The 13192-nt window shown below is 43.8% G+C and overlaps 1 protein-coding gene across 1 annotated transcript in view; it reads right to left on the bottom strand.

The window, feature by feature from the left end:
* Positions 1-4061: 4061 nt before the first annotated feature.
* The window catches only part of LOC146186297 (uncharacterized), a 48103-nt gene continuing 38972 nt past the window's right edge, over positions 4062-13192 (bottom strand). The window contains exons 6-8 of the mRNA XM_084607114.1: positions 9100-9180; positions 8070-8232; positions 4062-5621 (exon numbers count right to left, since the gene is read on the bottom strand). Coding sequence (XP_084463240.1) covers positions 5516-5621; positions 8070-8232; positions 9100-9180 — 350 coding nt within the window. The 3' untranslated portion in view covers positions 4062-5515. The remainder of the gene's footprint in view (positions 5622-8069; positions 8233-9099; positions 9181-13192) is intronic.

The following is a 13192-nucleotide window of genomic DNA, read 5'->3' as shown; positions in this document are numbered from 1 at the left end:
TCACTGGAAGCACAAATTACCATGGCACTTTTTTTTTCGCAGCCCCCGATTATTTCCGAGACTAATGCCAACTGCTGCGTCGACGGCATGGGAAGGAAAGTGCTAAGCGCCAGTCCAACTTACGTCAAATTACGCATGATCCTTTTATCATAAAATAAAATGCACGGCTCGTAGAGCAATTTGTAACTGCGCTCGGCAGCGCAGCCGGTGGGCTCCGCCACGTCTCGGCTGTCAAAATACGCTTCTAGGCGTCTCTAACAGAAACCGCCAGGGACCGAACAGAGGTCCAAGCACAGCACACTAGGTTAAAACGTGAAAAGCGCGAACAGAACAGCGAGCGCTGACGGACGGACACGAAGCGAACGGATAGAGCGAGCAAAATATGGCATGCACGACTCGTAGAGCAATTTGTAACTGCGCTCGGCAGCGCAGCCGGTGGGCTCCGCCACGTCTCGGCTGTCAAAATACGCTTCTAGGCGTCTCTAACAGAAACCGCCAGGGACCGAACAGAGGTCCAAGCAGAGCACACTAGGTTAAAACGTGAAAAGCGCGAACAGAACGGCGAGCGCTGACGGACGGACACGAAGCGAACGGATAGAGCGAGCAAAATATGGCGGCCAGCGCGGATGGATGGATGGATGGATGATAGTGGCTCTGCCCTTTGAATCGGGCGGCAGCTTTCGCCGCCTAGCCAAAAAATTAAAAGAAATATATTTATATCTTCCCCATTTTTAGCTTCTAATTCGCCCGTATCTGCCCCCTCCCTTTTTTTCCTCTTTTTATTATCTTGACTTTTTCCACCAATCCTCTAACCTCTCTTTTGTTATCAGAACGCGTTTCTCATCCATTCGTCCATCTTCCCCAGCAAATCCCAGTGCTCTCTCCAGATCTGCCGCTTTTTCCGCGGGAAGGGCAGGACGAAGTTTTTGGCACCTTAGAACAACATGTTCCGTTGTTTCCTCCTCAGTTCCGCACGCCGCGCATAATATATCTACTTCCTGAAATTTTTTCCTGTACGTTTTTGTTCTGAGGGCCCCTGTTCTAGCCTCAAACAGCAATGAGCTCCCTCGTGAGTTGTCGAATAAACTTTCTTTCTTTATATCCTGTTTTCGAGTTCTATACATACCCAATGCTGATTTTCCTTGCATTCTTTCCTCCCACATTTTCCTTTCTGCCTCCTTTACCTGCTTTTCAATGCTGCTGTTTTGCTGCGGTGTATCTCCAAACTCTAGGTACTTAAATCTGAGCTTTCGGGTTCTGTTAGTCCATTTCGTATTCAGGCTTTTCATGAAGAGGTGCTTGTACATTTTTCGTGCCCACCTTGATTCCTCCAGTCGTGGCCTAGTGGTTAGGGCGTCCGTCTCGGCTGCGGGAGGTGGTTCGTTCGAAACCCGCCGCCGGACACCCACCGGTAAAAATGGGTACAAGCGTCCCCCGGCCTGGCGCCCGGCTCTCACAGGGGTGTGCGCTTGGAAGAGGCTCCGCAAACCCCGCTGCGCTCCTTCTGGGGCAAAATAGTTTCGAACATTCAGCCTGCAAAGGTGGTTCGAGTTACCGTGTTTCACGGGGTTCAAAACTGAAAACGAGTCGTGTCCTGCACACGCGAAAACTCAGAAAATGCCTTGTTTCAAGTGCGAAACGCTTTAAGCCAGCGTGTCGAAAGACGTAAAGGTTCACTGTCACTGATGAAGTTCACTTCTCAGAGATCACTGCAGTCCCACGGCAAGTCCGGATTTCCGGCCTTAGAGCATCCGCCTCGCATTCGGGAGGTACCGGGTTCGATCCCTGGTGCCGCCGGTTACCCACCGGTTTTTCAATGGGTACAAGCTTTCCCCTGGCCTGGTGCTCGGCTCTTCTGGGGTGAAATGCTTGGGAAAAGGTGTCACGGCCTAAATAGTTGCGCCGATGTGGCAGTGATTCGTTCCGCCATCGGACAACAATAAGTCCGCCTCTCGCGGCAAAAGCCCATTATGTGGCCCTTTTTTTTTTTCTCGCAAAGTCAGACAGGCCGGAAATCCGGACTTGCCGTGGGACTGCAGTGATCTCTGAGAAGTGAACTTCATCAGTGACAGTGAACCTTTTACGTCTTTCGACACGCTGGCTTAAAGCGTTTCGCACTTGAAACAAGGCATTTTCTGAGTTTTCGCGTGTGCAGGACACGACTCGTTTTCAGTTTTGAACCCCGTGAAACACGGTAACTCGAACCACCTTTGCAGACTGAATGTTCGAAACTCAGGATCAGGGTGCCGCTCACGGTTGCCAGACGTACTTTTGTAAACCCTCTATTGCTGTTCTGAGGAGGGAATGAGCATAGCTAAAAAATTAGCTGGAACGGTGCTGCAGCACCGTTAGATTACCCGATATTTGTCGAGATAGCCCAGTAATTGAAGCAAGCTCACAGCCGGAGCTGACAAAGTGCAAAAACGCATACCTGGATGAAACACGCGATATGAGTCGCCCACGAGAGTTGTGCCGTTGTGCTCTCTCCACTGCTGGCAGTGATGAGGCGACAGCGCCGAAAAAAAGTATTCTCTCGTGTTGCCAGCTATGCCTCCACAGTTGGCACGTGGTTGGCACATCAACTATAATGACCTCTGCTGAAATTCTTTACAGGGTGGCAAAAGGGCTGTCTTTTTTCGTCACCTCTGTGATCTCTGGCTGTAGCACATCCGAAGATTTCATACCCCAACTTTGCAGTAGGAGAGTGCGAGAAAATGTGACGGAAATTTCCAAGTTATAGCCAACACAGCAAAATTATTCCCTGCTGTTCTGGCATCATGCTCATCAAATAGCAAATGGCTAGCTAAGACGGAGGTGAAATTGACAAGATTGAGAACTTCGAACTGTCATATTTTGCTCCACCCCACGGCATGACATTAAACATCTATTTAAGAATAAACACATTCCTTGTTCTCATAATGAGTGCCAGCGATTGCTCCATTGACACCTTGACGTCCGCAAGCCTATTTGAATCACATACTGTATTGACTGAACTCAGCACCGGTTTCTTCCATGCCCCACTATCAGCTATGGTATTTATTGCCAGGCTCAGCACATAGCCTGGCTGCGTCTTTTCTAATTTTCGACTTTCATTGCAATGCATCTAGTGTGACGGCCATTCTTTTGCTCAGCAGTGTTGAAGGGGCATGCGATTTGGTTGAATTCATATCCCATGATCTCAAGGCTTTCAGTGCGATTGTTGGCCAGAATGAATGGAGCTAGGTCCACTGTTGGGATGTCCTGTCACCAGAGTGTGGCTCTGAAGTTCTCGACTTTACATACAGCTGTTGCCTTTCATATTCTCTTACTTTCATTATTTTTCAGCAGTGAGAACCTTTGGGAACACCAATACGCTTGACAGGTTGCTGCTTGTGTCTTTTCAAAGATTTATTAGATTTATCCATGTTTGGTGCCTGCTAGTCGGCATTCAAATTTCCATTTTGTGCATTCAGACCATCCCAGAGAGCAGAAAAAAGTGGGCAGAGCTTTACCGAAAGCAACAAAACAATTTCATTTACTTAAGCACCCCAGAACATTATGTTTTGCCCCAGGAAGTAACTTTTTGCAAAAATAATTCTAGGCCAGTAACCAACTGCAATGAATCAACCTTAATCTAGATCATGTTGAATGTGCAGCACAGTTTTAAAAAATTTGTATGCAGAATTTAGCGCCATTCTGATCACTTCACCAAGTCTTGCATCAGAATTTCTTCCCGTTTACAAAAAGGCCGTTCTCAGTCAACTTTAAACTGAATCGTAAAGAACAACTGGCGGGTCATAGCACCTAAATATCTAGTTAATGCAGTCACCCATTTAAAATCTAAGGACTCACAAAGTTTATTAACCGATTTGCCCCATCACATTCTGCCTCGGTCACCACTACATGACGGCGCTAAAAACACAATATACAGCTGAGAAATGATCACACTTTTTAAATGCATCCAAACACGTAAATTTATGCTTCAACCAGCAACACCTCTGGGTTTCTATGTAATCGTTCTGCACTCTGCCGGTACGGTGAAGTGATGTGTGAATTGAAAGAGGAAAATAAAGCATAGCTGGTACTACGTCACATTTCTTTATTAGGTTGCAAGGAAACATAAAAAGATAAAAACACACATTATGCAGCTTCATAAATGCCTTGGACTTTAATGAAATTATACCAAAAGTGGACACCGGACCCCAGAACAGAAAGTATAAATGGAATGAAAAGTTTGTTCCTAAAAGCCATTCCCCAGAACACGATTTTTTCCACTAAACAAAGCAACAGAATCTTCCATGTTTGCCTTTAATTAATCATGTAATCCATTTGGCAAACTTAATTTCATTGCATAATAATTTATGAGCAACAAGCTCGGCCAAGTTTGGCCAAGTTTGGATTGGAATGAGAATTGTTTCTATAAAATAAAGTTGATGACTAAGTTTATTATCATTTTTTATTGACTAAATGCTATTAAAAGAAATCTTGTACATATTTCATACAGTTGGTAAGCTTAATTTCATTGCATGACAATTTATGAGCAACAAACTTGGCTAATCTGGGATTGGCAAGAGAATTGTGTCTTTAAAATAAAGTTTATGACTGAGTTTATTAGCATTTCTTGTTGACTGAATGCTATTAAAAGAAATCTTGTGCATATTCATAGTCATAGCATTCAGCAATTTTCTAACAATACTTCTCCATGAAAAAAGATTACTGGCTTGACTACCCTCCGGGTAGTGCGTTGATCTCTTACAGTGAAACATCCTGTGCATGAGTCTGATATAAAAATAGCAGCAATCGTTCACAGTGCAAAAGTAATACAATGAGTGAATGTCCAACATGCATACTTCATGAGCAAAATACATCTCAATGATGGACCCTGTGCAACCCTAGCAGCAAGCCTCAAGAATACTGGTGCCGTTTACACGACACCTACTCCTCAAGGCAAAACCAAGATCATATCAAAAATACATCCATACCTAAGCAAAATATAAAGAAGAACACTTAAGATATATGAACTCATGCTTAACAGGACTGGTGTTCCAGCTAACAGTGGGAACACTAAGGCATAGCCTAGCCCTTAAAATTATCTAAAATAAAACGTAAAAAATCCCCTAAAAGCTACAACATTTCACAGTGAAATATAGTAAAGTGGACACAAAACACTTAGAGAGACTGTGTTTATGATATGTGAAATTAAATGTGAGTTCTAGCTTGCACAAGGCTAAACTGCCATATGCAACAGCCATTAGACACTAATAAATTCATCAACAGACATTTTGTGGCAGAGTGTCTGCTACTCACCATGAAACCTACAAACTCTCGAGCATTGAACTTCCTTTATCTGATATAAAGCTGAACACCTCATTGATAATGAGCTAGCAGCTGTTTCTTCCATGTCATTTCTTTCTTGTTTCTTTGTACCATCAGCACACAAAGCGTGCTTTAGAAATCAACGCAGGAGCACAATCACAAACAGCGAGAGGGTAATAAAAACTCCTCAAAGCTTCTGGAAGACTATATCCAAGTGTCATCACAATGGCAGCACAGTCGAGCGTCCACGATCTGCTGCGAGCTGTCGCTCTCTTTCGTTCCAGTTGGAAATGGCAACAGCCATCTTCCTCTTTGGGCCAATCAGGCTGCAGTGCAAGAAACAAAAGAATGTCACGACTGTGCACATTCTGAGACACAGTGTGGATAACAGCCCATTTTAACAATTTATCAAGACTGAAAGAAGATTATCAGAGAAAAAGAAGCAAAGACATTATATCAACGCACTAAGCATTGGACAATACAGCATCACGCACAGAATGCTGAAAGAAATGAACTATGCTCAAAGCATAACACGCAACACCACCACTAAGATGGCTAAAGAACTAGAGGTTGCTGACTCGTGATCTTTTAGTCACACTCGCATGCAGAAAATTTATGTTATTCCTGCCCTTATGCAAAACAGCTCATGTTGTAAAAGGGCTCGTGTTCAGTGAATTTCCCATGTTCTGCTCAAGGAGAAATCATCATCAGCAGCAGCCAGACTACACCCACTGCAGGGCGAAGACCTCTCCCATATTCCTCCAATTAACCTGATCCTATGCTAGCTGTATCCACTCGACACTTGCAAACTTCTTAACCTCATCCGCCCACCTAACTTTCTGTCACCCCCGCTACGCTTTCCTTCTCTTGGAATCCAGCTTTTACCCTAAACGACCATTGGTTATCCTCTCTTTGCACTACGTGCCCTGCCCGTGCCCATTTCTTCTTCCTGATTTCCACTAGAGTGTCAGTAACTTGAGTTATTTCTCTGACCCACTCTGCATGCTTCCTATCTCTTAATGTTACCCCTACCATTTTTCGTTCCATAGCCTCCTGCGTTGTCCTGAGGTTAAGTAGAACACTTTTCTTTAAGCCCCACGTTTTAGCCCCATAGGTGAGTACAGGTGGGTAAGATGCAACTGTTATACACTTTTCTCTTGAACAATACTGGTTGAATGATACCGAAATCAGCTATTCATAAATTAGCTCACGAGAAAAATGTGCAATCTAAAATGTGATGCAATGAACCTTCAGAAGGAGTACCGATTGTATATTTTATTTTTATGCCGTGCTTTGAGGTATTTCATCTGTTATGACTGTTATGAGGTATTTCAACTTGATTTCACATTTATTTCAGAGTGCTGCTCTAAGACCCTCACTCCAGCATTTTGCTGATATTTGCCCGCCTGCCTAGTCCTTGCTCCATTACAGTGAAGAGCCGAGGAGAAGCAGCTGTGATGTGGAGTTTAGCCGTGGACTGAACGGCCGCGTACGCCTCATGCATGGTATAAGAGAGGGCTGCTGAGCTACGTGTTTCGTCAGAGTGCGTCATGAATGAAGCGCGTCCGTCCAGCTTAGCTTAACCCGGCAAGGCAGTGGTGGCGTATTAGCTTCACATTTTATTAACTCTTTTATTACTGCTCCATTCTGACTCCATCCACCACTGGTGATCGAAAAACTCGAAGTTCAAATTTTGCACCACCAGCACCCCAACGGACAGACTTGCTGCACAGTCAAGCTTGTACTTTCAACAATTTATTTCAGTTTTCAGCGCTTTGTATTTTTTTTTCATGTGGAAGCTGGTTTTCAAATGCCACTGAACGTCAGGTTGCAGCTTGGAACGCTCCCAAGATGGCATCAGCCTCGGGAACAACACCCGCATGCAAAAAGACTGTTTCGAGCAAATTTTTTCCCTCTGGAGCAGTTGTTGGAAGCTATCAGCAGCAGGGGCTCAGAAGACAATGCTGCATCCTTGAATTTTGATTCCAATATTGAAACTCAGAAACAACAACCCAGAACGATGGCGGCTGCGCGCACGTACACTTCGGTTTCTGCCTATCATTTGTTAGTTCTTCCTAGTGTTCTCAAAAGTGATTGTAGTTGAAACCGATAATGGTTTAAAGTATTGTTATCAAATTGTGGTTAAGTAAAAAAATTTCACTTCTAATTTTTTTTTTCTTCCCGGAGCGAAAAATTAATTTCAAATCAAAGGCTGGAAAAACCCAGTTTCAAGTTGTATGAGGAAAATTTCTACCTCGAAACGCATTTGTGTTATATAATTTTAGGACTTGTCCAGCAAGCATCTAGAAAGATTTAAAACATTTTATGTCTTCCAGAATTTATTTTAGTAACTTTCTTCAAGAGTTCTTGTAAATTCAAATTTTTTATTCCGATCCAACTAATTCGGCGCTTCTGTAATTTTTTTTTATATCTGCACCGAATACTTATGTTAACTAATTGTATTTCGAATTTGCATCCTATTTTCATAATTGGTACGTATTTTACCTATTTTTACCTCTTGTATAATTTGCAACAAAAGAGGAGACTATGTGGAGCTTCAGGATTGTGGAGGTGGGCATGTGGAGGTTGGGATATGCATTTTTTTTTACCGGTGGATGTACCTCCAGTCACCCATGTAAAGGTGCCCTACAGAAAGCCCCTTGTGACATGCCCGCACGCACAGACACACACACACAAGCATGCACAACCGCTTGCTAAACGACAAATTTTGAAAAAAAAAAAAAAAAAGGAAACAGAATTGGGTCTGTCCTCACCGAATGCCTGCCTGCTCAAGCTGAGCGTCGCCAAATGTGAGGAACTGTTCCAGGTCAATGCCCTGCGACTCAAACACGGACAGATACTTAGACAGCCCTAGGTGTTTTAGGAAGTCTGCAAGGTTGCCAACAGCTGACTTGGGAGGCAGGTTCAGGCAGCTGTCTGCAAATGCAGTGTGAGCAAGAAAAGGCATGCTACAGAGCTGACTGAGCACTCTTCAATTAAATTCAGCGTCCTTCGACAGTCCCATATCAATTTTGAACCTGACAGATAAGAAATGCGTTTCTCATCGTCTATTAATGAATGCTACACAAAAGAAACTTTACTACATATTCACAGCTGGACTTACTCCAGCATTTCCAGCTGTCATTTTCCTCTACCCAGACCATTTCAGCCTTGAATTTTTTGTGCAATCCAGGAAATCTTTTTTTTTTTCTTCTCTCCTGGTTCAGCATCTTTGACTGTCATGCGGCCAATAAAATCAACAGCATTCACGACACATCAATTAATGGATTCATGCGTTCATACCAGGTTGCCAAGACAATAAGAATGGACTTGGCATATGACGTTTCACCCATCCCTCTTGGCGCATAACTATTTCCACGCAACAACAAAAAAATTACGCCTTGATTAACCTGGGTATAATTGAAGATGGAGGCAGCAATTACATGGAAAGCCCTGAGCAATATTGTTTTTTCTCCAGTTTCCCAAACACAGACCTGTATATACTCTGCGACCTTAATTTAAGCTCTTGAAAGTGCAGTAAAATTTTCGCCTAAAATGTTTGTCTTTTGCCTTCAACAAAATACAGTGTTTCTCCACGGGCAGATAGCTGCATGCCCCATGCCCGGCGGAAAACCACCCAGACGCCAGGCCCCAAGAACACTCACTAAAAAAAAATGACCACTACAAGAGAAACTGACAAAATTAAAGTACTAATAAGTAGATAAATTTACGCAACCACAGACTGCCATGATGGTCCTTTTTGGGCTCAAAACAAAAATAATAAAAAGTAAATGGGCATCTTACTGGGACGAGGCGACGCTCCTTCCAAAGCCAGGTTGGCACAACGACGGACCAAGCTCTCGACTTCAGGGGTCCTCTCGAGACCTGCAGTCGTGAACCATGCATTCATTCCTTCGGTTCCTCTTCGGTGCACGATGAGCCTAAGTCTTGGAAACAAATCGTACACATGTGCAAACCACTAATGTGATCCAAACGTAATTATCTGCTTCATGCACTGCTTATGCGCATTTCCTCCAAAGCAGTCGTTGCGTAAAGAGCCACGTTGTTGCTTAGAACCATTGTGGTCTAAGAATCAGTCCACCCATGAAGTTTTTCATAAATCAACAGCGACATGTGGCAATGAACATATTTTTTGTTCCACATGCGACATCAAACTTCTCACAAGCTGCTAATCCTACAGTTTAGCGCTACTAAGTGCAAACGACCACCCGGTCACAACAGGCCCAATTTGTATTTATCGATTCATCAGTTATACTTACCTGCTACACTACCACCAGGGTCAATGCATCATCCCATCTAAGGACCCTGCAACACTAGTCGCTGCATCTGCATTTTTTGTCCCCACACGATGGCAAATCCATGGTTCCACCATTTCGCCAGTTTCTGGCTCCCGGTGTCATGCTTCAGCGAATATAAACTACGAACTTAAGCCTCTTCCCAGCTTCCCAGGTAAACCCCATCGCGATTTGGTAAATTTGGTAAATATAATCGCTTGTGTCACTCTATTTACAGCATTTGACCCGAATGTCAGCATTCGTTTCGCAGACCGCATGGCACTGTCGCTACGAGCAACAGAAGGAAATATGAGAAGAATGCGATGACTTAAAAAAGGGGCGGCAATTTCGAATGTGCCGAGACAACGATAAAGAGCCCAGAAGTCTTACGTTGACAACAGGAAGCGCCTCGAATTTGGAGAAAAAGAGTATGCATGGCTGACCAGTGTGACGTCACAAGGTCACAGGCTTCCATTTCACAAATTACGTCGAAAATCTCTGCAACCACAATGCAACACACTTACCAAGCATTGCGACTGCCTTCCTGAAATTTTATCCAGCTTTTTAAGCTAATGGTGAAGCACTTTTCCAGAGTGTCAGGTTGTTGCCTTTCTGAGCCTTTCAAATGGTGCCAGCATTGCCTGTGTGTGATGCAGCTGTCGTAATGCTTGCCGGACACAAACCTGTTTGGTCACGATTCAAGGATCAGTTGCCTAACTGCATCCTTAACAAGTCTGCTGTCTGCCATTCCTTGACACTCTCTGTAGAAAAGGCCTTTGAAACCTCTCCTCCTCTTAGTCTAGGCTACCTCCTAACTGAAATCCTCAGATGGTTTTCAAACAGTACAGTTCGACTCCATACTTACATAGAACTTTTTGAAGACATGAAATAATATGAAGCGGAAGCACAAAAGTGACAAGAATAATTGCCACATGCCATTTTTTAAGCTGCCCGGCACGTGATACCCTGTTTGAGGGCGTGTTAAGAGATTCTGCGAACACTGCGACAAGCTGAAGGCTTAAATGAGCTATGCAAGAAGTAGCTAACAACTGAGGTATAAAGCTAGACTGATCCATGGCATGCACTATGATAATGCGAGCTACAGTAAAACCTTGTTAATTTGACCCTCACTAATTCGGAAAATCAGATAATTTGGACAGCCCATCCGGTCCCGTCAACTATGGCGTGAAACTCGTTAATTTTGACAAATTTGGCCGCCCTTCGGTTAATGCAGACAGGCGGCAGAGCTTGCATGTGTACAGGGCGGCTGTGAGGGTAGCGGAGGTGAGGTGATAATGGTGGCGACGATAGTGGGAGCGGCGCTGGTGTTCAACCGAAATGGAAACGTGCCATTCTCATTGTTGTAAAAATCGGCCAAGAAGGCACGACAGGATGCTTTCTTGTTTCTTGTTGCGCAGCTGCACCTCGCCATTTTTTTTCTCTGTGTTTGCATATGTGCCATGGAATGTGAGTTGTTGCATGTGTGGACAGCGTTCTCCTGACAGCGTCATCGTGGCCCCAGCGAAGTATGTGGCGGAAAGTTGGCAGAAAATGTAGAAATACTGAAAGCTGTAAAGGAACGAATTCTGCAACAGGACATCATGGCAAAGTTTAACGTGAAGAGGAGCACACTCAGCTCATACATTAAAAATGAAACTAAAATTTTGGAAGCTTACGATGGACAACAGTTCTCTAAGCGGAAGAGACCCCGAACAGCGGTGCACCCGAAGTTAGAAGAAGCACTGCTTCGATGAATTGCAGATGTGCCGTCCACAGCTGCCCTTGAGCGGATCCCTAATCAACGAAAGCAAGCGGTCAGCTGCGATCATGACACCGGCTTTTAGCATTGTTCGCTTCAGACGGCATTTGCAGCTATCACGCTTGCCAATGATTTTGTAGCAGTGGACAACCCCTGCTCCAAGCACGGCACAATAAATTGAACCAGGCTTGTGCACTCAAGTTATCACGCGGGCACTCTGCCAGAATCTATGAAAAGTATAGTCAAAAGATAAGCACGCCGTGACGTTATTGCTGCACTGCATCTTGGCGCGCTGCCAATAAATGAGCCGTGGATGCGCCAATGCGCACCGAACGCTTTTTTTTTTTTCCAAATTCTCGAGGGCAAAAGTGGGGACTGGTTTCATTATGCGAGTGGGTTGACTACGAGGCAAATACAGTATCATTTTTCAAGATCGCAATAGGTGTCTCAAGCCGATTTCTCTACATCGAATTATTGACATACCGAACTATTTTGCGATCCCCTTCGAGTTCAATATATCCGGGTTCGACTGTCTTTCACAGAGATTTTGAATTCCAGGGGAACTCTGGCGAAATTTCGGCAAGCTTTTGGCGTCGCAGCCACGTTCCAATCTAGCAACGCTAGAGCATTGTATCTGAAGGAAGAATTCTTGTAAAAAAGTACTTTTTTATCTAGTGCCGTGTAATGCAGGTGTCCGATTACATGCTGTGCCCAAGAGCTTTTCTCTTAAAATAAAGACCTTCCGTGCAGGCTTGGCACAAATTTCTCGCATTCTGTCATAATGTAGCAGTAAGTACCAGGCTTTGCCCTCTGACATAGTTCTGGCAAAATGGTGCAGCTGCCACATCACTGTTCTTAGTTAGAGTGTTGCATTCAATACACTCAAGAGCAAGTATTATGTCCGTTGTTCTAAAACCAGCTCGTTTCAGAACATGTAATATGACTAATTCAAACAAGCCCATAAAAGAAAGACATCAGCTTTTTATCCATTAGTTCAACGGGTAAAATTTCCAGCTTTAAAGTACACCTTGCTCACAAATACAGAATATAAAAGCCTCAGCTTCTAGAAAAAAGGCAGTCATTATCAAGCGCCAATAAAACTAAAACAAAAATAACGATTCTCAGATAGAAAAAGCTAGAACAATCAGTTTGACCATTTTATACCGCTGTAACACGGGCATTTCGAAGGCCCTCGAAGCGACTGCCTATCGACTCGAAGGCCTTCGAAAGCTGCCACACGGGTGTTTTCAATGACCATTGAGTCGATAGTCTATCGAGTCAGCGGAGCAGCCCAGAAAGAACTCTATCGAGATCTCGAAGGCCCTCGAACGTCCGCAAGGTTGCTAGCGTTGACACGAGGAGCGTCACGCACACACGTGCACGGCGCATTTACGATACAAAAACGTGAACAAGCGCTATTTTATATCTTTAATTTACGCGGTAAAATATTAATATACGTAATAATTTAAAAAAAACATCGCTCTTTTTAAAGCAAATAATTTATACACTCTCTACCTCTGTAACATGCACCGCCGAGAAATGCAAACGCAATGAAAAGCACAGCCGTATAAACGCCAGCGAGTTAAAAAAAAAAACAAAGTTGTCTTTGAATAAAAACTAAACACCTGCAGTTACTAAAAAAAGGTAACAGTTACATTTTATTTTGCATTTATAGAGAGATTTTAGTTCTTTAAGCAAAACCGAAAGCAACGATAGTGGCGCCACAAAAGTTTGGCGCCAAACACCATAACTATTTCAATAGACTTCGAGTTTTGCCGTGTAGCAGCGGCACAACTCCTTCAAGTTCGATCGCGATTGAAAATCTCGAAGGCTATCAACTCAA

The sequence above is a fragment of the Amblyomma maculatum genome, chromosome 6 (assembly GCF_055883805.1).
Source record: "Amblyomma maculatum isolate TAMU_Amacu chromosome 6, ASM5588380v1, whole genome shotgun sequence".
Taxonomy (NCBI): Eukaryota; Metazoa; Arthropoda; class Arachnida; order Ixodida; family Ixodidae; genus Amblyomma; species Amblyomma maculatum.
The sequence above is the reverse complement of the archived record's forward strand: the minus strand, read 5'-3'. Positions and strand labels throughout refer to the sequence as shown.